This window comes from Erinaceus europaeus, chromosome 7 (genome assembly GCF_950295315.1).
Source record: "Erinaceus europaeus chromosome 7, mEriEur2.1, whole genome shotgun sequence".
Taxonomy (NCBI): Eukaryota; Metazoa; Chordata; class Mammalia; order Eulipotyphla; family Erinaceidae; genus Erinaceus; species Erinaceus europaeus.
The window spans coordinates 117,895,997-117,923,511 of NC_080168.1; the positions used below are offsets into that span (position 1 = coordinate 117,895,997).

General features: G+C 45.4%; 3 protein-coding genes across 3 annotated transcripts in view; 1 reads left to right on the forward strand and 2 right to left on the reverse strand.

The window, feature by feature from the left end:
* The window catches only part of TSPAN19 (tetraspanin 19), a 33,516-nt gene extending 8,976 nt beyond the window's left edge, over window positions 1–24,540 (reverse strand). The window contains exons 1-4 of the mRNA XM_007516252.2: window positions 24,474–24,540; window positions 24,319–24,391; window positions 8,984–9,108; window positions 8,644–8,718 (exon numbers count right to left, since the gene is read on the reverse strand). Of these exons, the coding sequence (XP_007516314.1) occupies window positions 8,644–8,718; window positions 8,984–9,108; window positions 24,319–24,391; window positions 24,474–24,539 (339 nt within the window). The 5' untranslated portion in view covers window position 24,540. The remainder of the gene's footprint in view (window positions 1–8,643; window positions 8,719–8,983; window positions 9,109–24,318; window positions 24,392–24,473) is intronic.
* Window positions 14,504–16,210, reverse strand: LOC132539227 (ubiquitin carboxyl-terminal hydrolase 17-like protein 6). The gene is made up of 2 exons (XM_060193377.1): window positions 15,648–16,210; window positions 14,504–15,593 (listed from the first exon to the last, which is right to left on the reverse strand). The coding sequence occupies exons 1-2, from the start codon at window positions 16,208–16,210 to the stop codon at window positions 14,504–14,506; spliced, it is 1,653 nt and encodes a 550-aa protein (XP_060049360.1).
* Window positions 20,593–22,293, forward strand: LOC132539228 (ubiquitin carboxyl-terminal hydrolase 17-like protein 6). Its single transcript, XM_060193379.1, has 2 exons — window positions 20,593–21,127; window positions 21,161–22,293. Exons 1-2 carry the CDS (start codon window positions 20,593–20,595, stop codon window positions 22,291–22,293), a joined length of 1,668 nt encoding a protein of 555 aa, XP_060049362.1.
* Window positions 24,541–27,515: the final 2,975 nt, after the last annotated feature.

The window sequence follows — 27,515 nt, forward strand, 5'->3', positions numbered from 1 at the left end:
TGGACCATGAAATAGTCTCCTTTTAGATATGGGTGGGTGGGGGACCTGTACATAGTTCCTTCCAAAAAATGAATTTCTCTTGCTGAAAAAGAAACTTTCAGTCTCTTTGGAATTAAAAATTCTGTAGCTCAAAAGTAACCAAAGAAGACCTGAGGCTGCAAGGAGGGTAGGGAGTTACCTTTATTTCACGTTTAGGGGTTACAGCCAGTTCCTACCAGACCTGTCCCCAGTCATTATCTTTTGACCTGGGACAGATTCGCGCTGTCATAAACGGTTTAATTTTCGCTACCCCTTGGATTTTTTTAAACTGTGGTTGCCACTTTCAAGATATGTAAAACGTGGTATGCCATAAGGATAAGTGACCTTGAGGCTGAGGTACGAGAGTTAAATCACATGTGCTTAAGACTTAGACGTCCTAAGCGATCAGCGGCTAAACCCAAGAATTCCGTTCCCACAGACATGCACACGTGTTTGGACGCTCCTCCTCTGACCCCGCCCCCTTCTGCCCCGGTTTCAGCTCCGCCTGAGGTTTCTGCGACCCTGAACCCCCCCCTGCCCCTGCCGCCCCGGTTTCAGCTCCGCCTGCAGCTTCCGTTTTCCTGACCCCGCCCCCGGCCCCTGCCTCTGCGGTTTCAGCTCTGCCTGAGGCTTCCTCGTCCCTGACCCCGCCCCCTGCTGATACGTCACCATTAAGGGACCTAGTGGCTGAGATACGAGAGCTAAAGGATATTTTTTCAGTATTTAAGGATTTTAAACCATGTGCAGTCCACCCCAGGAGCTCCGTCCCCGTAGATATGCGTTTAGTCTCCCCTGCAGCCACTACAGCAGTTTCTACAGCACTTTCCACTTCTGTAGCTCCCTCTCCCGTGCCATTGGACCAAATCCACACATTCCCAGTAAACTTGGCCCCTTCTAAACAAAACTCTCAGCCTTGGCAGCCATATTCCTCTAAGGACTTAGAACACTCAGACAAGCGGTCAGGGAGGACAGAATGCATTCTCCATGGACCAAGTCCGTCTTGAGGAGTTTTTACCAGCATTTAAATACACCACAAGACTGGAAAGATCTGGCTCGTGCTGCACTCCCAGACCCACTCTATCTTCAGTGGCAGGCATGCTTCCGCGATGAGTGCTCTAGACAATCGCAGTAAAATAGTAACAAACAGGTAGAATGGAATTCTGATGCTTTGTTTGGAGCAGGAGCTTATGAATCTGGAGCTCAGCAGGCAGAAGCCAGGTTTCCAACCGGTTATTTTGAACAGGTACGCATCTGTGCAACACAAGCATGGGAAAGGGTGACCACACCTGATGTAGATCCGTCAGCTCCCATTAACTCTTTTCACCAAGGCTCTGATGAATTATTGGCGAGCTTCATCTCAAGGGTGAAGAAAAGCTTAGAGAGAAAGGTTTATAATCCTGATGTCTGCACACTACTCCTGCGCTCTATTGTCTGGGAAGGCATGACACCACAATTCCCTCAGGTATGCCTTAATCTTAAACACCTACACCCAGATAATTGGATTCTAGCGACACAGGAACTTACATCAGGCAATTATGGGGCACCTGCTACGACACAGGTCTATGCAGTTGCCCCACATAAGCAAAACGGGTCCTGCTTTCAGTGCGGTCGCCAAGGACATTGGCGTAACCAATGTCCTGATAAGTTGCAATCATGCCTCCAGTCAGGGAAACCACACCTCCAGCCAGAGCAACCCCGCTTTCAGTCAGGGAGCCAGAGACCACGTACTGTTTGTCCAAAATGTTGTAAGGGGTTTCATTGGAAGAGAGATTGTTGGTCCCAATTTCATAAAGATGGTTCGCCCCTGAATGGTACAAATTCGGGGCCTGAGATTTTGTGGACCACTCCTGTTTTAGAACAAGGTCACCCTTCTATGACAGTAAAGATTGGCAATATTCCTTTTAAATTTTTGATTGACACGGGGGCAGCAAAGACAATTTTAAGGCAAGAAGAGGTTCCCCAAGATTGGGAACTCATCCCTGGACCCAGTTTACATGGAATAGGAGGGATGACAAGAGCATTTTGCACACAAGACTCTTTTATGTGGGAAGACCCAGAAGGTTCTACCGGACACTTCCGCCCTTTAGTAGCTAATATTAGCACCAACTTAGTGGGCAGGGATCTTCTGGAATGTCTTAATGTTAGGATATCCACAGATGCCTCTGCAGAGCGTAAAATCATTCCCGCGATACCAGGTCTATTCAGCACCCCCAATACTAAATGCCACTGTTCGTAGCCAAACACCCCGCTTAAGCTGGCTTTCTAATGAGCCTGTCTGGGTGGAACAGTGGCGTTTACCTAGGGATAAGCTAAAAATTTTAAAAGAGCTCGTCCGAGAGCAGTTGTCCTTGGGACACATTCGTCATTCTCGAAGCCCATGGAATACTCCTGTCTTTGTGATTAAAAAGCGCTCGGGAAAATGGCGCCTCCTTCAAGATCTCCGTGCAGTAAGTAAAACCATGCAGGTCTGGGGCTCCCCCCAAAGGGGTTTGCCTCTTGCTTCTGCAATTCCCATGGGAATTCCAATCATAGCTATTGATATACAAGATTGTTTTTTCTCTATCCCCTTGCATCCGCGAGATTGTAAACGTTTTGCCTTCTCTGTTCCGTCTATTAATAACGCCAGCCCTGCTGATAGATTTGAATGGGTAGTGCTGCCCTAGGGTATGGCCAATAGTCCTACAATTTGTCAGGAGGCTGTTAAATCTGCCCTTGTACCATATATTCATAAGGGCCTTAATATTTTTCATTATACAGATGATATTTTAATATGGGGAAAATCAGATACAGATCTCTATGCCTTACGTGATTTTCTCATTCCTGCATTAAAGAAAAGTGGCCTTAATGTAGCCCCTGAGAAGATACAGCTAATCCCTCCAATATCCTTCCTAGGTTCAGAGATTTCTCTAATTCAAATTCGTCCCTTAAAACCTAAAGTTACCTTCCCTTCTAACCTTACTCTTGCTTCTTTACAAAGTTTTCTAGGAAATTTAAATTGGCTTAGGCAGTATCTCTATCTGCCCACAAGCTGCCTCCAACCACTGTTTGACCTGTTGAAAGGAAACAAACAGCCCTCTTCAAAACGTAAGTTAACTCCTGAGGCCTCCTTGGCACTGGAAAGGGTTAACCAGGCCCTCCAGGACATGCACCTTGTTTGATTCTCCCCCTCCTCTCCGGTAAACCTTCTAATCTTCAACTCCACCCCCACAGTAGTAGGGGCACTGTGGCAAGACCATGGGGTTCTCGAATGGCTTCACACTCCAGTAGGAGGAGTTCCAAGACTCCTCACTGAGATAGACGCGTTAGCATTCATGGTTCGCCAAGGGAGAAATAGGTCTGTGCAGGTCTTAGGGAAAGAACCGGATTTAATCATTCTGCCCTTTTCTCTCACAGATACAGAGTGGCTTATATGCCATCATTCCTGCTTTGCCATAAGCTTCGTGGGGTTTCCAGGACAAATAGATAACCATTTTCCTTCTAATAAATTGATAGATTCTTTACCTCTTCTGCCTCTACTAGCACCTAAACTTTTCTCTCGGGATCCCATTCTCTCTGCTTCTACAATCTTTACTGATGGCGGAAAAAGGGGAGCTGCTGCCCTTATATATTACCCAGACAAACAATCTCCTAAACCTCTCTTTACTGAGCTTCCTGATAATTCTCCTCAGTACAAAGAACTTTATGCTGTTTTTCTTGCACTAAAAGCTGTACCAGAATCCTTCAACCTTTTTTCTGACAGTGTGTATACTGTTAACTTACTTCCATGGCTTGCTCGTTCTTATGTGAAAATTGATGACAACCCACTTTCCCCTCTCTTGATTCAAATCGCCTCTATGCTCTGTTCTCGAACCCAACCACTGTATATTCAACACCTTCGTTCCCACAGCCCTCTTCCTTGTTCTCTGTCCGAAGGGAATGCCGCAGTTGACCGCCTTGCCTCCACAGGAACTTTCCCAGTCTCTGTCTCTGATCCTGCTAATTTTCATTCTCTAACCCATGTTAATCTTAAAGGCCTTTGAGCTCGATTCCCTGATGTTCCTGTACCACAGTTAAAACATATCCTCGCTACATGCTCTTCTTGTGCAAGTCTTATAAAGACACCTGCTATCCAGACCCTTGGGGTTAACCCCCAAGGTTTAAAAGCTAATGCTATTTGGCAAATTGATGTCACCCACATACCAAACTTTTGCAAACAACAATATGTGTTTGTCTCAATTGATACCTTTTCTAAATTTATGTGGGCTACACCTCAGACAGGAGAAAGTGCTAAAAAGCTTGTAAGCCATATGCTCTCTTGTTTTGCCATTATGGGGGTCCCATTATTTTTGAAAACAGACAATGCACCTATGTTTACAAGCAAACAATTTAAAGATTTTTGTTCCCTCTGGAATATTACTCATACCACGGGCATTCCCTACAATCCACAGGGACAAGGCATTGTCGAGAGGGCCCATCAAACTCTGAAGGCTCAACTAAATAAAGATAAAGGAGGAACATATCCCCCCAATATCCAGCTAGCAAAAGCCTTAACTACATTAAATCTCTTTAATATTTACAATAACTCGGCCTTACCCCCTATTATTCTTCACTGGCAAACACCATCTACCCTCCTATCTATTAAGGTCAAATGGAGAGACCCACTCAATAAAATTTGGAAAGGGCCTGACCCATTATTGACCATGGGAAGGGGTTTCACATGCATTTTTCCTCAAAATTTCTCTAAACCTGTCTGGGTTCCTGCCTGCCATGTCCGACAATACCCGCAGGATGGCGCTGTTATTCCTGAAGAACAAGAAATACTACAAGAGGACCAGATGCAGGATACATCCCAGGACCCGTAATACGACATGGCAGAACCTACAAAATCTGGCTCACAGAGACCTCTCTCCTACCCTTTCCCTGTATGTCTTATGTTATAACTGGCCAGTTGTTTTTGTGAGTGAGTGTGTTGAATGACAAAAAAAAAATTTTTTTTTGCATGACCCATCTGCTTGGAGTACTCTAAAAGGTAATTGGCTTTATATAAAAATGCTGGACGCAGCCAAAGTTTCTGGAGACATCCAGAAACATTCCAAATTTTTTTCTTTCTCCCTCTTTTGAATTTTATATATAGTTTTGGTATATATGTAAGTGTTTAGTCTTAAACTGTGTGACTAATGACAGATTTAAATTAGTTTTTAAATAATGTGTTTTTATAACAAAAGTTCTTTTTCCTCCAGTTTGTTATAACTAAATGTTTATGGGTATGTCTCAAGTTTGGTAACACTAACTTAACGGTCAAAAGTGTAACCCTACAGCTACACTTTTACCAGACAAGGTAAAAATTAATTTGTTAAGGTAACTTACTATTTAGGTAAAAGTCTAAATGTTCAACGTGACTATTCATTCCCAAAACTAAACTATATAAATTTTATATACAGGACACCTTTGAAGGGGCCCCAAAGGTGCCCTGTAAATTATCTTGTGGAAATTAATCCACAACAGATCTGGCATCAATCTGGCACTGTAAATGTTAAAATCATTGTCACGAATATGCGTTAACTCTCTAAGCAATTTGAGTCTGTTTAAAATACATATTTTAGCTAAAATTGGTCTCAAGATCCTGCGATAGAGGCTGCTACAGGAGGTCACATTAGATGACCTTTAAATAAAATCATAAAGAGATTCTAAACCAATTATAATCATTGAGGTATCAACTATAACAAACCTATAACTTGTTACAAGTTCAAATTAACCACGAGAAGCAGATTGTTTGTGTTTCTTTCACAGAAATCCCGGAAAAACCATCTGAACCCCTGCACACCCTGACGTCACCCACTAGATGGCACGACTACCGTGGCACACCCCCCGAAGCCCTAGATGTCACTCAACGCTATCTGAAGAACCTGATACACAGACTCCAAGGACAGAACTTTCTTCATGCCTGGTTACCGTTCCTGCTTCTGACCTGCTTGTCACGTGTTGGCAGTTCCAGCTGGCTATCTACAGAAAAGCAACATTCCAGCGGCTGACCTCCCTCATGCAGCGTTGCATCCCCTGCCAATTCTTCCCCTAGCCATCTACTTCGGACTGAGACTTGTATCGGACTTTTTGACATACCCTATATACATTTTACACAATTTTGAAGCAGCTTATTTCCCTTCACGCTGCTGGTTTTTCATAGACTGACCCTGAGTAATTCATAGACTTTACAGACTGTTGCCTTGAGGACTATACAATGCCAAATAGCCCCTATGTTTGGTGGGTCATGCCTCCCACCTCCCCCTCATTATGTACCCTTGCCCCTTTCCCCACCTAAGCAGGGAATGTTCCTTTACACACCAATCCTTCCCTTCACACCACACTGGATTTTACTACTCCCCTACTTGTCCCTTCCTATTTTGTTATATCATTTAGGCTTATGCCCAAAGGGTTTCTGCCCCATGATAGTCTTTACAGACTTTGTACATCTTATGCAATTACTAGATAGAAAGATAGAAAAGATGTAGAGATATTGTGAAGAGATGGTTGAGCAGGCTGCGCTTAAACCTATGAGATGAGTCTCTCCAGGTAAGTCTCTCTCTCTAAAGAGAGGTTGAGCACAGGAGGACGCATAAATCTCACAAGGTTCACAGCCATTTAAGCCTTCCCTCCTCCACAGAAAGTCCTACATCTTCCCACCTGAGCATGGCATTCCTCTAAAACATTTAAGCCTGCTCCATTCCATTTTTCTTTACTGTATCCATTTAGATATAAAGGAATAGGAGGAGATGTTGCTGAGGAGTTATTCTGATGCAGTCTCCGCCCCCAGGTTTCACTACGCCCCGCGAAACCCTAGCATTGCCCCCTTCCACCAATCCTGGCCCTACATGCCACCCCTGGTTGTCGCCCAATAAAAAGCCCCCTCACCCTCCCCCCCTCTCTCTGGGCTCTCAGCTCTCCCTCTCTGAGGTCTCGCTCCCTGCTCTCCCCCTGTGGTCAGGTAGTGGGGACGGCCATTGCCGGCTGGCTCCACGTGGTCTGAACCAAACCCCCCCCATCCTATAATAAAGATTTGTGTACCCCTTTGCTCTGGACGCCCGCTCTCTTCTCCGCGGTGCAGCCCGACACCAGACCACCACAACAACACCATAAAAAAAATAAAGTCGGAGAATTATGTTCAGAGAACTTATGGACTCATGAATACATTAAGATGCTGAATCACATATTCAGAAAGGCACTGGAAGGAAGCTTCATTCATTCTCCATCCGAACAACTTTCCCTATGAATTTCTTGCATTTCGTATACCTGTATCATATCTATTGCAATTAACAAAAGTAAACTCATATCATACCAAAACTTAATTGATCAGCAAAAGCGGTACTAAGAAGATATGGTGTGTACTAACAAGAGCCTATATAATCATTTTTAGAACTTTTTTTTTATCTTTATTTATTTATTGGCTAGAGACAGTCAGAAATGGAGTGGAAAGAAGGTAATAGTGAGCTAGAGAGACAGACACTTGCAGACCTGCTTCACCACTGGCGAAGCTTTCCCTCTGCAAGTGGGGACTGGGGTCTGGAACATAGGCCTTTGCACACTGTAACATGTGTGCTAAACCAGGTGTGCCACCACCCAGCCTGGGAAAGAAAGGCTTCAAACATACAATCTAACTTTATGCATCAAGAGAAAAAATTAAGAGAGTGGTAATGAGCTAGCTATCCAAACAAAAGAGAGCAAATGAAGTTGAAGGGTAATCGTATTTTTTAAAGAGATTTTGTTGGGGTTTGGTCATTATTTAGGAGACTCAATGAAGAGAGAACTTAAAAGTTAAGAAGCAGAAGAGTTAATCAGTGCCCTTCAAGATTAAGTAGAGGAAGAAAGAGAGTGTTTAAGTTTTTCTCTGTGACAGGAACTTTGTAAGTTCTCAATTACAACTGTATAAGGTAGGTTAAGTATTAACCACAATTGACAGATCAAGATAAAACTTGGGGTATCTAGCTATGCAGCTACTAATTTCTAGTCATATACAGATCTAATCATTGGCTAAATCTCAGTTAATACTTTTTTTCACTATACGAAAATCTTGTATGATGCAAAGGCCTTGAAACACTAAATTTCTTAGTGAGTTATAAGAAACCTTAAGCTTTGTTATCATGTGCTTTCTTTCTAGGCCATTTATTATGCTCTTCTTGGTTTAGTTTTAAAATGTCAATCTTGTTCTAATGAATTTTATGTCACTATGATCATACCTGTGTGAAATACCAACATACAAATTATCTAGTTTATCTTAAATGAAATTGATAAAGAGCCAACTCACCAAAGTCTAAAGATAGTTCCTTAAATAGAATCCAGTACAGTAACTGGGCAGGTAATGGTATCAAAAATTAGACTCTTGTTAAGAGTCTAATTTTTGGATTACTCATAGTCGGTATCCCCTCTTCTTCCTCTTTCTTAGTTACATATAACATGATTCTATCTTCTGTAAAGTTTCATCAGCCTTCCTTTTCAGTCTGATTCCTGGTCCATTCCTAAATTTAAGTAAGTCTGTCCTTCCCCTCTCCCAGAGACATTTGCTCTTTTAGTTTTTAATTTAGTCTCACGCATCTCGATGGCTAAAGGTACAATTTTTCTTAAAATTTCAAATAAAAAGATGTATTTTCATACCTCCTTTTTCTTTAGAAAGATGAGTACTGAAAGTACAACCTGGACACCGATGGCCCACATTAACAATACTGCATACTATGACAAAAGAAAAATATATCAAAACTAAGATAAGAGAAAAGAAAAAGATTCAAGTGTGCAAGTGTTGAGATACAGATTAAATACATGGAAAAATTCACCAAGAAAATTCATATCAGCCAATTTTCTTCATTTTCCAGGCAGGGCAATCCCTAGGACACTCTGTGCTCTGGGGCTAGTTGCCATGAACCATGAATTTCATTTGTGTGACTTAAACATTCAAAATCCAAGACACAAATACAGATGACTAAAACAAAGTACATACCAGAATTAGGAGACATCTGATTTCATTGTGGATTCCCAAATAACCCAAGAGACAAAGGAGAATAATAGCAGATCCAGTTCCAATCAAAATTTGAAAAATATCTACTATCAAGTAATTATTTTCATCTGTGGAAACCATGAAAGAACGTTTTATTAAGTGACACTTTTAATTTTTTTTATTTCTTTATTGGAGGATTAATGGTTTATAGTTAACAGTAAAATGAAGTAGTTTGTACATGCATAATATTTCTCAGTTTTCCATATAACAATTCATTTACTTTTGATTTAATAATAAATGCAGCAACCCTATGGAACTATTGTTTAATACACCAGGATTATCTCTTTTCCAAACAAAAAAAAATCCCTCTAGCATCTCCTATTCACTTTTAGTAACAACTCTCCTTTAATGATGATAGAGAGAATTTCTTCAGTCTCAGAAGATATGTTTACCGTATCTTTATTGTCTTCAATAAAAAAGATAATTTTTTCCTAGGGAACACTTCTATGTCTGAAGTATATACAAACATTTATTTTAAAAATACTAAGCATATAACTTATGTGGGTTAAGTTTCTCTTGTCTGAAACCCTGAACTTATTGTTAATACAGCTACATTAGAATTATACTTATTTTCTTCCTATAGAGACTGAACTCTCTGTGTAGCAGATTACATGCAACTATGTAGTCAACAGACTGTTTAATGCACAGTGTAACTGCACAGACTTTGACTCTGGAACATTAAGGTCTCAACACATTAGTAAATAAAAGGGAAGAGTAGAGATACTGTAGGTTTCATGGGAAAATAACAAAGGCAGTCCAAGTTAATTGCCAAATATCCACAACATTTGTTAACTGACCTAATTCATACTTACACCTTGAAACTGGCTATTGTGGGAGTGTTTGAACCATGGATATTATCAGTCAAAACAAGACAGTCCATCTGAGAACCAGTGGCTAAGCTTTTTTCAGCACATTGCTGTGTAAAAAAGCACCTGGTTTAGCAGAGTAAAGAGCAGGGAGAGTGGAGGCAGGCAGGATTACTAGAGAAGGTCATCTCTAGTATAATTGCAAGTAAAGCTTAGGCTTTAACTGATGATTGGGGATTTATTATTTCTAAAGTTGGAATAGTGGAAATGTTCTGAGACACTGAATTGCACAGAGCGTATAGGAAACTCAGCTTTGCTAGAACTTACAGTTTGAGGGATATGTAACTGGAAAGGTTTGCATGGGCCTGCTCAGCAGAGAAGCAATTACAGAAGCCAGAATTCCTATTTTCTGCACCTCCAAAACAATCCTGACCCATACTCCCAGTGAGGGAGAAGTGATAGGAGGAAGATAAGAGGACTCTGAACTCCAGCTCCATCAGCACCCAGAGTGACAGAAGAAAAAGGAGAGGGCCATATGGAAGTAGTTACGTTGTCATGAGTGGCTTGTAGGGGAAGAGAGGATTGAACCAGGAGAAAAAGGGGGACAATTATGAATAAATGTGGACAGATAGTTGCAGAGATGATTGCTACCCCATGTCTATAACCTTAGGGGAACTGTAGTGGATTGTAGTAGGGAGACTGAAGATTCAGAACTCTGACAGTGAGAGTGGTGTGGATTTAAACCCCTATTGACATGTAATTTTGAAAAATAAAAAATTAAATTAAAAAAAAGAGAAAAGTTTGCATGGGCCAAATTATGGGCATTTTGTATACTGTATTTTTTATTTTTTGCTCCAGAGTTATCGCTAGGGACAGTGCCTGCACTAGCAATCTACTACTCCTGGCGAACATCTTTTTTCCATTATTGTTGTTGTTTCTGTTATTATTGTTGCTAGATAGGATAGAGAGAAACTGAGAGAGGAGAAGACAGAGGGAGGGAAAGATAGACACATGCAGACCGTCTTCACTGCTTGTGAAGCGACCCCCCTGCTGGTGGGGAGCCGGGGGCTGGAACCGGGATCCTTGCTCCGGTCCTTGTGCTTCCCACTAAGTGCGCTTAACCTGGTGTGCTACCACCCGGCCCCTGTGTTTTTTATTTTTTTTCCTCATTGTAATTAAGCTGGATCAGAAAAGAACCTTAACCCTTCCTACAAACTACAGCATCCTCGGCTCATGAAATAGTGCCTAAAGTGTGAAAGCTATTCTATAAATTGTCATAAGTGAAACTAATGACAATGAGGAGTCAGAGAAAAAGCATTTAGGTCCGATGGCAAAAAGTGCTACTAACTATTTCTGTAATACTTGGAAAATAATGGAGGAAGGAAATTAGAGTGCAAGGCTATTGTAGTGCAAGTGGATAGATAGGGACTTCAAGTGACATCAGATTATACTTGGGGAGATAAGGGCAAAGCAATTTAAAAGGAGGTAAATTAATTAAAAGTTGGAGGGCCTGGGTGGTAGCACACCTGGTTAAGCACACATAGCCAGTGTAAGGATCTGGGTTCTAGCTCCTGTTCTGCACCTGGGTTGGGGGTGGGGGGAAGGGAAGCTTCACAAGCAGTGAAACATGGCTGTGGGTGTCTATCTTTTCCCCTCTCTATCTCCCCATCCTCTCTCAACTTCTCTCTGTCCTATTCAATAAAACAGGGAAAATATGGCTACCAGGAGCAGTGGATTCATAGTGCAAACATTGAGCCCTGGTGATAACCCTGGAGGTAAAATAAATAAATAAATTTCAAAAAGTGAAAGGTTGCAGATAAAGGACAGGCATGATTGCTCACTTTGTCCTGTGTGTGACTGAGGCTGAACACTAGAAGTGTGATTTTTTCCTCCTCCAACCAATGATATTTATGTGAAAATAACTTGTAGCCTATTAAATTTCATTTCATGGTGATTACAATATATCACAAACAAATAAGGATAATATAAAGACCTAGTGGTTTTTTTTTTCTTTTTAAAGTTAATTTGATGTAATCCCACTGGTTTACTTTTGGGTTTGTTTTCCTTGCTGCTATACTTGATTCTTCAAAGACATTTTTGAAATAAACAAACAATTCTACCAATTTCTTCTCCTATGTATTTGATGGTTTCTGGTCTAACATGCAAGCCCTTAATCTATTTGGAGTTTATTTCTGTACCACTCTATATGTGGTGGTCCTGTTGCATTCTTCTGCACATTCAAGCCAATTTTCTCAGCACCATTTTTGAAAAGATTCTCCTTCTTCCATTCAATGTTTTGCTCCCCCCACCACCAGCAAAAATTAGTTGTCTGTCGTCATGGAGGATTATTTCTGGGCTCTCTAATCTGTCCCACTGGCATGTGTCTGTTTTTGGTTCTGATACCAGGCAGTTTTGATTATGATGGCCTTGTAGTATAATTTGAGGTCAGGAAGCCTTATGCTTTCATTCTTATTCCTTTTTCTCAGGACTGTTTTGATAATTCTAGGTATTTTCTTTATTTATTTCTTTATTGGGGGATTAAAGTTTTACATTCGAGAGTAAATACAATAGTTTGTATATGCATAAAATTCTCAGTTTCCCACATAACAATCCAACCCCCATTAGGTCCTCTATCATCCATTTTGGACCTGTGCTCTCCCCTTACCCACCCCAGAGTCTTTGACTTAGGTGCAATATACCAACTCCAATTCAGGTTCTACTTGTGTTTTCTCTTCTGATCTTGTTTTTCAACTTCTGCGTGAGAGTAAGATCATCACATATTCAAAGAATAAACTTTTATATTTGAAATATTTCATTTATTGATGAGAAAAATAGGAGAGAAAGATATAGCCAGCTATCACTTTGGTACATGTGGTGCTGGGAGTTGAACTCAGGACCATGTGCTTGAGAGCCCAGTGCCTTCTGCACAATGCCAACTGCCTGACTACTTTTTGAGTTTCCATTACGACTCACGTGAATAAAGTGAAAAATGAGGGAGGATCACCAAATTCACTGACACTGCTCCATAGATTCTCAAGGAAGCTGCCATGAGAAAGACTCTCTCATCTTCCAGATCAACTAGGAATACCAAAGGAGACCACCTGGGACCTAACCAAGAAGGGACTAGAAGGACTTCAGGAACCCATGAAATCACCAGTAGTGCAAACAAGTGTGGCTCATGAGACAGAGGAGCCTAGGGAGAGATTAAGTGGCTGGTAACAGTCTGGTATTTTATCAGTTGAGACACCACATCCAGTCTGTTTCACCAACTAGGGGACGGCTGAAGGGGGGAGAGGACTCCCCTGAGACTCAGAGTGAAACTCTGAGACTCCATTGCTACTGCCCTCAGACTCTGGAGCAGTGGCAGGGAGGCCCTGAACTGACACCAAGTGACAGAGAACTCAACAGGAAACTCAGAAGACCTATACCTCGGTGGCATAGCGGTGGGGCTGTGAAAGTCTCTTTGCATAACCACTGGATTATCTCTGCCCCACCCTCCTTTATATCTTTTTCAGGAGGCAGTGATAAAGCTAAGAAGCCTACTTATACTTTAAAAGCCCTTAGGCTCCCATAGCCTACAGGGAAGAACTTGATGGGAGCCAACCTGGGCTGCTGCTTACTCAGTGACGCAATAGTGACGCAGGAGAGGAACCAGCAACTCGTGGCCTAGTGGGACCACAATGCAATAATGCGTTTGATTAATCAGAGAAAATGCCTTTTATATCTTCTGAAACGGAAGTGACAGGTCGGAAAAGGAAATGCTTAGGAGAGGGGCTGGAGGGAAAATAAAAGAGCTCCAAGGTAGCAAGCTTCCATCTAACCAGTGGGGATTAAACCAATGCCCTGCAGGTAGGGCAGCTCTCCAGCTGTTGCAAAGGTTCTAACCAGTGGGGATTAAATCAATACCCTGCAGGCAGGGTAGGTCTCAGGCAAAACAATGATTATGTAAATAGACCACAGCATTAAGCAACTCAGGGGACCTGGCTTAATGACCAACACATCTGCAGCAAAAAGAAGACACTTTCTGATGTTTGAAGCACTTTATTGTAGAGAGGAATGAGTACAGTCCATTTCAGCTATCACACAATGCAGGCTGGCAGGCTATCTGGAAAGACTCGAGACTCCATCCTTCCCAGCGTGAAACCTTGGCAAAGATTCTGGCACAGGGCTGTCTGTTCAGTCGGCACAGTCCAGAGAAAGTGGCTGTCACCACCGAGGAGGGGGCGATTGATTGAGGTGACCCCTACCAAGGGAAGGGTTTCCAGGGCATGAGAGATGAGCTGTGAAGGCAGATTTCCCTGAGCAGCAGCCACTCAGGTCTGGGTCTAAGGCTGGGTCTGGTTGCAGTTCTGAGTCCTGTCCTCAGGGGCACAACGGGAACTTCCACTGGTTGGCAGGGCTGTGTCTTGCTTGGGCTGAGCCTCCCAGCCCCATCTCCTGGCACAGCCAGGAGCCTGTCCTTCTTCCAGGGAAGTGCAGAAGGGTGCAGATACAGAGGAGTGCAGAGTGTGCTCCGTGGTGGGCCAGGGAGGCTGCAGGAAAAGGCCACCGGGGTGTAGACAGGAGGGCTTGTGGGGTGTCAGGCTGGGGGCTGCAGCTGAAGCCTTGGTCCTTGGGCTCCATGGTCCTGGAGAAGGGGTGAGCAAGCCCCTTGTTGTCAGCACCTATAGGCATGGCAGGGCTGAGGGCTGGGCAAGGTGAGCAGCATCTTCTTGTGGGCCTTCTTGTTCCTCCTCTTGGTGGCTCTGGCAGTGGCTGGAGCAGTGGTGGCCTCAGAGGCAGTGTGGGCGGGTTCAGCAGTGGGGGCGGTGTTCTCCTTTGAGGAGGAAGGGCTGTGTTGCCTGGCCCTGGCCTTGCCTCCTGTGGAGGGGTGGATGAGCATGGCCTGGGCAGGCAGGTCACCTGGGATTGTCCTGAGCTGCAGGTGGGTCGTGGGCCGCTTGTGTTCCTGGAGAGTTCTCCACTGGTCCAAAGTCATCTGTGCAGGTGGCGTTGGCTGGCATGGCCCCTGCGGGGACGGATGCAGCCTGGGAAGGCGTTGGTCTCTCGGGGGCTCATCGGGGCTGGTCTGCAGGCCAGGCTGTGCACTGGGCTGGACAGGGCGGGCTGGTTCTGGTGCCGGGCGGCAGGAAGCCCAGAACTCCTCCTCCTGCTGCGGCTGCGGCTGGGGTCGCTGTGTCTTGCGCAGGTAAAAGAGGACGTAGGCCTGCTGGCTGAGGGCAGAGGCCGCGTGGCAGGCGGTGACCCGAGCGTCGTCCATCTGATACCAGAGTCCTTGGGCGCTCTGCACATAGGCCAGGTAGTGTCCGCTGTGGGGCGAGCAGCCGGCGTGCACCAGCACGGCGTAGAGGCCGTAGAGCAGAGGCGGCCCCTGCGGCTGCGACGTGTATGCGCGCAGGTCCAGCTCCTGCGGGTAGGCCACGGCCTTGGCGTCTTTGCTGTGGCTCCAGGGGCAGAAGCGCTGCAGGGCCAGCACGAGCACCCGCGAAGGGCTGTGCAGGCTCGAGGTCTTGGCGGCGGCTCTCCTGTGTTGGCAGCGTCCGCACTCATAGGCGTTGTCCCCGTCCAGGCGCTCGGGCTTCACCAGCTCTTGCAGAGCTTCCTCCACACTGCAGGCGGCCTGGATGTTGAGGACGATGTCCAGGTAGGGTTCGAAGGTCTCGGACACTGAGTGGCAGTGGAGGCAGCGAATCTGAGACCTCCACAGCCCGCCGAAGATGCTGGGCACCAGCCCGGAGTCCTCGGAGCTGGTGCTGCGCGTGTGCGTGTGCGTGTGCGTGTGCGTGTGCGAGGGGGCTGGCCCAGGGGCCTGTGCTGGCGCAGCTTGGCCGCAGGCGCGCGTCAGGGCATCCAGCGTGTGCAGCAGATATTCGTGGGCATCTTCCTGCCGCTGGCGGTGGAACCCACACAGTAGAGCTGGTGGGGGCCACAGCACCTGCCCAGGTTGCAGCAGGGCGCGGGCCACGTGGGCCTGCAGGGCGCACAGGGCGCAGCTGGGCTGCTCAGGGCAGCAGCCGGCCCAGCCCTGCTCCTGCCTCTGCCGCCGCAGCCGCCACTGCAGAGCCCATGCCAGGGGCCTGGTGTGCGTCAGGCATTGCAGAGCCGCATTCACATAGCAAGTGTTGCCCAGGTTCTGTAGGCCAGCCCCCACCCCACCGGCTCCTTGCTCAATCAAGTACACGTCCAAATCCACGTCCAAGTCCACGTCCGGCTCCACATCCATTTGGGGCTGGTGCGAGGCGCCTCCGCCGGGCAGCTCTGGGTCCCTGGGGGCACAGTCAACCACAGCCGACCCTCGACCACAGGAGTCCTCCCCCGAACACTCGACTCCCTCTTCAACATACCAAGACTGGGAGCTTTTCATCCTTCCAGGAAAATCTTCTCCACTCGGGCGATCTGGGAGCTTCTGCTTGCACAAGACTGGCACTCTTCAGACTGCTTTCTTCCTGAGCAATTCCAGCATCTCCTAGAGTAGAATGTACCAGGCCCACCCTACAGACCCTTTTATAGCTCTCAAGACCCTGTGCCCTGGAGACACGCCCACTCCCTCTCCCTCATTGGCCATAGGGGTTGCTGCGGGGGTGGGGCCATCTTAATCCTGGCCAATCCCATTAGCTTCAGGGCAATCTCCCTGGGGCTCCATATCCCCACCCAGCCTACACCTTGAAGCCAGGGCTAAGCCTGATGTGATTACACACGGAACACCAACTCACACTGTGTCTGCCTGCAGGTCCATCTTGGAGCTGGAAAAGATCCCACACAAAGGAGAAAGAGTCCCCGGGTACACACAGATAATCACCACACTGGGAGAGGATGATATCTGACATAGGACTCTGGAGTCAATTGATAAAGAATCAGAGAGCTGAACAACACAACACCATCAAAACATGGGCAAAAAAGTCTCAACAGTATATCCAGTCTCTTTTTCTCTCTCTCTTTCTGTGTTTCATTCTGTGTGGGTGTGTGTGTTTCTCCCTCTGTCTCTGTTTCTCTGAAATAAAGTCTTGGTTCTCTGAAGACAGATGATGAGCATATCACATATCCTTGAAGAAATGCTAATCTGGACCCTAATGCGAAACCGCCCTTTGGAGTGTAATGTAGTGACATAGACTCAGAGCCCTCTTCTTCCTGCAGGTTATGGATACTCTCCATGTGATGCCTTTCCCAAAGAGTACAGTCTTTCTTTCTCTTTTTTATCATTGTCATTATTTTACATTTTATTTTATTTTTAATTTATTTATTGGGGATTTCATGTTATACATTCAACAGTAAATACAATAGTTTGTACATGCATAATATTTCCCAGTTTGCCATAAAACAATTCAACCCCCACTATGTCCTCTGTCATCCTTACTGGATCTGTATTCTTCCCAGCCACCCACCCCAGAGTCATTTACTTTAGTGCAATATGCCAATTCCAGTTCAGGTTCTACTTGTGTTTTCTTTTCTAATATTGTTTTTCAACTTCTGCCTGAGAGTGAGACCATACCATATTCATCCTTCTGTTTCTGACTTATTTCACTCAACATGAATTTTTCAAGGTCCATCCAAGTTCGGCTTAAAACGGTGAAGTCACCACTTTATATAGCTGATAAATATATACCACAACTTGCTCAGCCACTCTTCTGTTGTTGGACACCTGGGTTGCTTCCAGGTTTTGGCTATCACAAATTGTGCTGCCAAGAACATATTTGTACACAGATGTTTTTGGATGGGTGTGTTGGGTTCCTTAGGATATATCTCCAGGAGTGGAATTGCAGGATCATAGGGTAGGTCCATTTCTAGCCTTCTGAGAGTTCTCCATACTGTTCTCTACAGAGTTTGGACCAATTGACATTCCCACTAACATTGCAGGAGGGTTCTTTGACCCCACAGCCTCCCCACAATTTGCTGCTGTTATCTTTTATGATGTATGACATTCTCACAGGAGTGAAGTTATATCTCATGGTTGTCTTGATTTGCATTTCTCTGACAGTCAGAGACTTGGAGCATTTTTTCATGTGTTTCTCGGGCTTTTGGATCTCTTCTGTGGTGAATATTCTGTCCATGTCCTCCCCACATATTTGACTGGCATTATTTATTGTCTTGTTGTTGAGATTTGCAAGTTCTTTATATATTCTGGTTATTAGCCTCTTGTCTGATGTATGGCATGTAAAGATCTTCTCCCATTCTGTGAGGGGTCTCTTGGTTTGGGTAGAAGTTTCTTTAGCTGTTCAGAAGCTTTTTCATTTTATGTAGTCACACAGGTTTATGCTTGCCTTAGTCTTCTTTGTAATTGGATTTGTTTCATTGAAGATGTCTTTAAAATTTGTGCAGAAAAGAGTTCTGCTGCAAGGAATTAAAGGCATACAGATTGAAAGAGAAGAAGTCAAACTCTCCCTATTGGCAGATGACATGATAGTACACATAGAAAAACCTAAGGAATCAAGCAAGAAGCTTTTGGAAATCATCAGGCAGTACATTAAGGCAACAGGCTACAAAATTAACATTCAAAAGTCAGTGGCATTCTTCTATGCAAACACTAAGTTAGAAAAAGACGAAATCCAGAACTCAATTCCTTTTACTATAGCAACAAAAACAATAAAATATCTAGGAGTAAACCTAACAAAAGAAGTGGAAGACTTGTATACTGAAAATTATGAGTTACTACTCAAGGAAATTGAAAAAGAGACAAAGAAGTGGGAAGATATTCCATGTTCATTGGTTGGAAGAATTAACATCATCCAAATGAATATACTACCCAGAGCCATCTACAAATTTAATGCTATCCCCAACAAGATCCCAACCACATTTTCTTGGAGAATTGAACAAATGCTACAAATGTTTATCTGGAACCAGAAAAGACCTAGAATTGCCAAAACAATCTTGAGAAGAAAGAACAGAACTGGAGGCACCACACGCCCAGATCTCAAATTGTATTAGAGAGCCACTGTTATCAAAACTGCTTGGTACTGGAACATGAATAGACACAATGACCAGTGGAATAGAACTGAGAGCCCAGAAGTAAGCCCCCACACCTATGGACATCTAATCTTTGACAAAGGTGCCCAGACTATTAACTGGGGAAAGCAGTTTCTCTTCAAAAAAATGGTGTTGGAAAAAATGGATTGAATCATGCAGAAGAATGAAACTGAACCACTCTATTTCACCAAAGACAAAAGTAAACTCCAAGTGTATCAAGGACTTGGATGTTAGATCACAAATTATCAGATACAGGGGTTGGGCGGTGGCACAGTGGGTTAAGCGCATGTGGCGCAAAGCGCAAGGACCTGCGGAAGGATCCCGGTTCAAGCCCCCGACTCCCCACCTGCAGGGGAATCGCTTCACAGGCGGTGAAGCAGGTCTGCAGGTGTCTGTCTTTCTCTCCCCCACTCTGTCTTCCCCTCCTCTCTCCATTTCTCTCTGTCCTATCCAACAACGAATAGCGTCAATAAGGGCAATAATAATAACCATAACAAGGCTACAAGAACAAGGGCAACAAAGGGGGGAAAATGGCCTTCAGGAGGGTGGATTCATGGTGCAGGCACTGAGCTCAGCAATAACCCTGGAGAGAAAAAAAACAAAAACAAACAAACAAACAAATTATCAGATACTTAGAGGAAAATATGACAGAGGTGTGAGGGCGAATACGGGTCCAAAAAGGATGACAGAGAACCTAGTGTGGGTGTATTGTTATATGCAAATCTGAGAAATTTTATGCATGTACAAGCTATTATAGCTAATGTTGAATGTAAAACATTAATTCCCCAATAAAGAAAATTAAAAAGAACTTGTAAGAAAAAGCAGAATATCTAAGATCATTGGGAGATCAAAGTCTATGAAGTCTAACGTTCCTACCTAGTCACAAAGAGCTGAGACACAGAGTGAAAACATACTGTTTGGTGGGGTGGGAGATGGGGCCTGGGGCTTTGGAGGCTCAGGCTAGAGAGTCAATTTGCATAACCACTGTGTCATCTACCCTCAACGCTGTTTGATCCCTTAATCCAGAGTAATTGATGAAGATGAAACATGGACTTCTACCTCTGATCGCCTCCCATTGGCAGGCAGGCACCAATAGCCCTCAGGGAAGGTGAGTCCCAGACAAAGCCCTGGCAAGATCCCAAGGGATTCTCAGTCCATAGGCTTCAGCAGAGGGGCTGAGGTCAACCCCAATCAGCTGTGCAAAGAGACCACAGGGAATGCTTCCATGCCTTCCTTTGACACAGTCAGTGGAGGCAGCTCTGCTGAGTGGATTGCAAAGGATTGAGGGAGGGACCCTTCAAGATGAAAGAAATTGAGGAACCTTGCTCAAACAGCCTAGCAGGAATGAAATTTCCCAAATAAGGAGCAGTGCTGATGCATTCTCCTTTGTGTGTGATCTTTTCCAGCTCCAAGATGGACCTGCAGGCAGACACAGTGTGAGTTGGTGTTCCGTGTGTAATCACATCAGGCTTAGCCCTGGCTTCAAGGTGTAGGCTGGGTGGGGATATGGAGCCCCAGGGAGATTGCCCTGAAGCTAATGGGATTGGCCAGGATTAAGATGGCCCCACCCCCGCAGCAACCCCTATGGCCAATGAGGGAGAGGGAGTGGGCGTGTCTCCAGGGCACAGGGTCTTGAGAGCTATAAAAGGGTCTGTAGGGTGGGCCTGGTACATTCTGCTCTAGGAGATGCTGGAATTGCTCAGGAAGAAAGCAGTCTGAAGAGTGCCAGTCTTGTGCAAGCAGAAGCTCCCAGATCGCCCGAGTGGAGAAGATTTTCCTGGAAGGATGAAAAGCTCCCAGTCTTGGTATGTTGAAGAGGGAGTCGAGTGTTCGGGGGAGGACTCCTGTGGTCGAGGGTCGGCTGTGGTTGACTGTGCCCCCAGGGACCCAGAGCTGCCCGGCGGAGGCGCCTCGCACCAGCCCCAAATGGATGTGGAGCCGGACGTGGACTTGGACGTGGATTTGGACGTGTACTTGATTGAGCAAGGAGCCGGTGGGGTGGGGGCTGGCCTACAGAACCTGGGCAACACTTGCTATGTGAATGCGGCTCTGCAATGCCTGACGCACACCAGGCCCCTGGCATGGGCTCTGCAGTGGCGGCTGCGGCGGCAGAGGCAGGAGCAGGGCTGGGCCGGCTGCTGCCCTGAGCAGCCCAGCTGCGCCCTGTGCGCCCTGCAGGCCCACGTGGCCCGCGCCCTGCTGCAACCTGGGCAGGTGCTGTGGCCCCCACCAGCTCTACTGTGTGGGTTCCACCGCCAGCGGCAGGAAGATGCCCACGAATATCTGCTGCACACGCTGGATGCCCTGACGCGCGCCTGCGGCCAAGCTGCGCCAGCACAGGCCCCTGGGCCAGCCCCCTCGCACACGCACACGCACACGCACACGCGCAGCACCAGCTCCGAGGACTCCGGGCTGGTGCCCAGCATCTTCGGCGGGCTGTGGAGGTCTCAGATTCGCTGCCTCCACTGCCACTCAGTGTCCGAGACCTTCGAACCCTACCTGGACATCGTCCTCAACATCCAGGCCGCCTGCAGTGTGGAGGAAGCTCTGCAAGAGCTGGTGAAGCCCGAGCGCCTGGACGGGGACAACGCCTATGAGTGCGGACGCTGCCAACACAGGAGAGCCGCCGCCAAGACCTCGAGCCTGCACAGCCCTTCGCGGGTGCTCGTGCTGGCCCTGCAGCGCTTCTGCCCCTGGAGCCACAGCAAAGACGCCAAGGCCGTGGCCTACCCGCAGGAGCTGGACCTGCGCGCATACACGTCGCAGCCGCAGGGGCCGCCTCTGCTCTACGGCCTCTACGCCGTGCTGGTGCACGCCGGCTGCTCGCCCCACAGCGGACACTACCTGGCCTATGTGCAGAGCGCCCAAGGACTCTGGTATCAGATGGACGACGCTCGGGTCACCGCCTGCCACGCGGCCTCTGCCCTCAGCCAGCAGGCCTACGTCCTCTTTTACCTGCGCAAGACACAGCGACCCCAGCCGCAGCCGCAGCAGGAGGAGGAGTTCTGGGCTTCCTGCCGCCCGGCACCAGAACCAGCCCGCCCTGTCCAGCCCAGTGCACAGCCTGGCCTGCAGACCAGCCCCGATGAGCCCCCGAGAGACCAACGCCTTCCCAGGCTGCATCCGTCCCCGCAGGGGCCATGCCAGCCAACGCCACCTGCACAGATGACTTTGGACCAGTGGAGAACTCTCCAGGAACACAAGCGGCCCACGACCCACCTGCAGCTCAGGACAATCCCAGGTGACCTGCCTGCCCAGGCCATGCTCATCCACCCCTCCACAGGAGGCAAGGCCAGGGCCAGGCAACACAGCCCTTCCTCCTCAAAGGAGAACACCGCCCCCACTGCTGAACCCGCCCACACTGCCTCTGAGGCCACCACTGCTCCAGCCACTGCCAGAGCCACCAAGAGGAGGAACAAGAAGGCCCACAAGAAGATGCTGCTCACCTTGCCCAGCCCTCAGCCCTGCCATGCCTATAGGTGCTGACAACAAGGGGCTTGCTCACCCCTTCTCCAGGACCATGGAGCCCAAGGACCAAGGCTTCAGCTGCAGCCCCCAGCCTGACACCCCACAAGCCCTCCTGTCTACACCCCGGTGGCCTTTTCCTGCAGCCTCCCTGGCCCACCACGGAGCACACTCTGCACTCCTCTGTATCTGCACCCTTCTGCACTTCCCTGGAAGAAGGACAGGCTCCTGGCTGTGCCAGGAGATGGGGCTGGGAGGCTCAGCCCAAGCAAGACACAGCCCTGCCAACCAGTGGAAGTTCCCGTTGTGCCCCTGAGGACAGGACTCAGAACTGCAACCAGACCCAGCCTTAGACCCAGACCTGAGTGGCTGCTGCTCAGGGAAATCTGCCTTCACAGCTCATCTCTCATGCCCTGGAAACCCTTCCCTTGGTAGGGGTCACCTCAATCAATCGCCCCCTCCTCAGTGGTGACAGCCACTTTCTCTGGACTGTGCCGACTGAACAGACAGCCCTGTGCCAGAATCTTTGCCAAGGTTTCACGCTGGGAAGGATGGAGTCTCGAGTCTTTCCAGATAGCCTGCCAGCCTGTATTGTGTGATAGCTGAAATGGACTGTACTCATTCCTCTCTACAATAAAGTGCTTCAAACATCAGAAAGTGTCTCTGACTCTTCTTTTTGCTGAGATGGTGTTTGCTTTCAGTCTTGCTTGGTCTTGAAGTTAGAGAGATAGCAAACGAACGTCAGGTGGAGGCACCCACCTGATGATGGGTTGCAAGAGACTGGCATCAGCAAGGCTCCTTGCTTGGGAAGCTTCATTCTTGCTAGGCTGTTTGAGCAAGGGTCCTCAGTCTCTTTCATCTTGAAGGGCCCCTCCCTCACTCCTTTGCAATCCACTCAGCAGACTTGCCTCCATTGACTGTGCCTCCATTCCCTGTTGTCTCTTTGCACAGCTGATTGGGGTTGACCTCAGCCCCTCTGCTGAAGCCTATGGACTGAGAATCCCTTGGGATCTTGCTAGGGCTTTGTCTGGGACTGACCTCCCCTGAGGGCTATTGGTGCTTGCCTGCCAACGGGAGGCGATCAGAGGTAGAAGTCCATGTTTTATCTTCATCAATTACTCTGGATTAAGGGATCAAACAGAGTTGAGGGTAGATGACACTGGTTATGCAAATTGACTCCCTAGCCTGAGCCTCCAAAGCCCCAGGCCCCATCTCCCACACCACCAAACAGTATGTTTTCACTGTTTCTCAGATATTTGTGACTAGGTAGGAACATTAGACTTCATAGACTCTGATCTCCCAATGATCTTAGATATTCTGCTTTTTCTTACAAGTTCTTTTTAATTTTCTTTATTGGGGAATTAATGTTTTACATTCAACGTTAACTACAATAGTTTGTACATGCATAACATTTCTCAGATTTGCATATAACAATATACCCACACTGGCTCAGGATTGAACCCTGTCACCACATGGTAGGTGGAGTGGTATTGGAGGAAGTTCCAGTGCTATGGTGTCCCTCTCAGTATCTCTGCTCTCTCTGAATGAAAAATAACCCAGAGTGATAAAAGTGTGCAGGGCCCTGGACACACACACGTACACACACACATACACACACTTAAATGAATTCATTTAATGCATTTATATTTAAAGAATACTGCATTTTATGGGAGCCCAATTTTAAAAAGAAATTATCTTGGACACAGACACTAAGTTAATTCTCAACATGTTTCCAAGTCTACAGATTAATAAAGGTCTAGAGTTTAACACATCAATCCACTTTTTTTTTGCATGCCAATACTTTTTCTTCTTTAGTAAAAATTCCTGGTTTTACTCTCCTCTCCCAAATATCCCCTTCTATGTGGGCTTGAATTTTAACCCTAATATTTAATAAGCTGTTTCTAAAACCAATTGACAAAGGCCTTCAGAAGGAAAACTGGAAGATACTTAAAAGAACTTTAGAAAACTCCTGCTACCTGCTGAATAAATCATGTATGCAATTGTTTAAAATAAAATGCCGTGTTCCATCAGAGAAGAAGTACATACCGAAAGCTGTGAGAACATTATTTTTATCTAATAAAATCCATGCACCAAATCCCATGAATACGAATCCAAGGACCTACAAAAAAGATAGTCAGTGCTTTTAGTGACTATCAATAAGATGTCACTATTTTATTTACAAAATAATTATGAAATCTTACCATGAAAGCTCCATTAATGAGATTAAGGAAGTACTTAAAAAGTAATGTCTTGTTTCTCCTTAACATTGTTTACTCTTGAAGTATTATTGTTGATTCTGCAAAGGTAACCACAGTTTTTACTGTAGAAACTAAATGGTCCTGCCTACTCCTGCTATTTGGACATTTTCCTTCTTATACCTCTTGTCAGTGTAACATTCCCCTCCCTCCTCCTAAATAAAAGGACATTTTGAAGGTATCTTGAGACTCTTTCTGTATCCATCTGCATTTTTTTTTATTTTGGCAAGGCTGTGGAGACCACAAGGCATTTGTACAGTATACCAGTAGCCTCCTTAATGAATTTCTTGAAGCTTTCAAAGGTGTTTTGTTTGGCATCCTAACACACTTTGTTTTTAAACTGTCTCTCATCTCTGCTTGCAGCTCCTCTTTCCCAGAATATTGTCAGTTCCTCATTGTGGCTTTACCTCAAAGTCTTTGTCTAATCTCAGTTAGCTGTCTAACTTTCCAGGTAACTTCCCTCCCCTCTCCCCAGCATAAACTCTAATGCCTTTGTGTGGAGAGAGTAGCACTTGTATACTACTAAACCCCAGAATCTGAGGAGGAGCTCACTGGATTAAGTGCACAGAGTGTGAAGTGCAAGGACCAGCACAAGGATCCTTTTTGGGTAACCCCTGCTCCCCACCTGCAGAGGGGTCACTTTGCCAGCAGTGGAGCAGGTCTGCATGTGTTTATCTTTTTCTCTCTCTCTTTGTCTTCCCCTCCTCTCTCAATTTCTCTCCATCCTATTCAACAATAACAATGGAGAAAAGACGACCTCTAGGAGCAGTGTATTCCTAGTGCTGGCACAGAGCCTTAGCAATAACCCTGTGGGCAAAACAACAACAACAACAACAACAACAAAAGCCCAAAAGCAAAAGAACAGAATCTAACATACAGTAGGGACTCAGTAGGTATTTGTTAATTAATGAGTGATATTTCTTAGTCTGTAATTTAATTTTGAATATAGTTAAAGAACTAACTTAACGTTGATTTTAATTTAAAATGTTTTTTTTAATCAAAATCATTTTCCAAAAAGCCATTTTCTTTCTAAAGCTTTTATGAAAAAAAAATTAATACTTAACATCATTGCCTTTTGGTGCTATGTTTATGAGGTAGAGAAGTTTTAAATGTTCTGAGGTGTGTTTCTAGGTTTCTTCTTTTCCTATATAGTTTTAACTCAAGTTAGTACTATGTTTTCAGAAGTATTATAGTTTACAATTTCGAGTACCCATCATGCATCATTGTCACGAGGAAAACAGATCTAATAAGACTAATTTGAAGTTTATTCATTACTAGCTAGGAAGAAGCCAGATTGTCGAACTTCTTGGAAAATAGAATAAAAAGATAATAAAAGATGTCTAGGTCACAGTCCATGAACTTCTCTTCCTACTTTGACCCCCAAATTACATTCCTCTTAAAAATACTCTAAGGTTAAGCTTGGGGAGATAGCATAATGGTTCTGCAAAAGGCTTTCATTCCTGAGTCTCTGAGATCCCAGGTTCAATTCTCAGCCAGAGCTGAGCAGTGCTATAGTCTCTCTCTATCTTCCTCTCTTTGTCTCTCTTTCATTAAAAGTAAATAATAATTATTTAAAAAGATTTGTTAAGAAAAAGTCCTAACTTCCTTCCTTGTCTGCCTTCCTTCCTTTCTCTTTCTTTCTTTCTTTCTTTCTTTCTTTCTTTCTTTCTTTCTTTCTTTCTTTCTTTCTTTCCTTTCTTCCTTCCTTCCTTCCTTCCTTTCTTTCTTTCTCCTTCTTTCTTTCTTTCTTTCTTTCTTTCTTTCTTTCTTTCTTTCTTTCTTTCTTTCTTTCTTTCTTTCTTTCTCTTTTCTGACTCAAAGAGTTTTCCCAGGATTTGTCTGTTTCTCTGTGCTTTCTAACTCTTGCTGCCGTCATTGACTTCTCATTTCTCTTTTCTTGTCTAACATTCCTCCGCTTGTCTAGTCTGTTTTGGTGCATACCCAGGAGGGAAGACTGTCTAATTTTGATCTCATATTCTTCCCAAGATGTTGTATTTTTAGCTTCATTCTGTTTACAGAGAAACTTTCAACCCTTTTCCTACAGCCTCAGTAAAAACTTAGGTCCAAAGTCCTGGCCTCTGTTTGTGAAAGAGAAACGCAAAGGAGGCTAGTTATCATGAATGCACTGCAGCATTTCTGACACTTAATGTTGAAGGCAAAACTGATGGGGCAGGAGGGTGGTGGGCTAGGGTGAGAGCATAATGGTTTTACAGAAAGACTTTCATGCCAAAGGCACCAAAGTTTCCAAGTTCAATCCCAAGCACCATCAGAGTAATCAGCAGTGCTGAGCAGTGCTCTGGCAAAAATAAATAAATAAATCTTTAATAAATAAATACTCTTTTTAAAAAGATTTAACTCTGGATTTGGTAATGTTTGCATCTCAGTCAAGGTTAAAGTGCTTTATCAGCAAACCGAACTAAACTGAAACTTGTTTCTTTTCAATTTAAATTGAGTAATTGATCCCATTCTCAAATCTTCTTAATAATCTGGAACTTGCTACAGCCTGTTCCATACGATTCCCTAATTTCCTTAAGGTATCATCCTTTATAGCGCAAGATAAAGAAGTGAGATGGGGGGGCCCTGGTGGTGGCTCACCTGGTTGAGTGCACACATTACAGTGCGCAAGAACCCAGGTTCAAGCTCCTGGTCCCCACCTGCAGGGCAGAAGCTTCATGAGTGGTGAAGCAATGCTGCAGGTGTCTCTTTGTCTCTCTCTCTCTGCCTCTCCCTCCTTTCTTAATTTCTCTCTGTCTCTATCTAATAAATAAATTAATTAATTTAAAAAAGAAGTGAGATGGTGAAGCTTGGCAAGTATCTTTTAAGCAAGGAAGGAGGACTGGTCAGCCTTTCAGGGTCAGGCACAGATTTTGTCCCATGGCAACACTCAAAGAGTCAGAAGCAAACATGTGCCTAAGATGAAGAAAAGAAGTGAAATGGGTGAGGGGCCGGGTGGTGGTGTAGCTGATTAAGCGCTCACATTACAATGCA

Bases quoted from the DNA above. Each gene is read 5' to 3' on its own strand.
- LOC132539227 (XM_060193377.1), bottom strand. From the start codon at position 16,210: ATGAAAAGCTCCCAGTCTTGGTATGTTGAAGAGGGAGTCGAGTGTTCG. The intron at 15,594-15,647 runs GCCAGCCCCCTC...GCGCAGCACCAG, and splicing joins GCGCCAGCACAGGCCCCTGG to CTCCGAGGACTCCGGGCTGG.
- LOC132539228 (XM_060193379.1), top strand. From the start codon at position 20,593: ATGAAAAGCTCCCAGTCTTGGTATGTTGAAGAGGGAGTCGAGTGTTCG. The intron at 21,128-21,160 runs GCCAAGCTGCGC...CCCCTGGGCCAG, and splicing joins TGCCCTGACGCGCGCCTGCG to CCCCCTCGCACACGCACACG.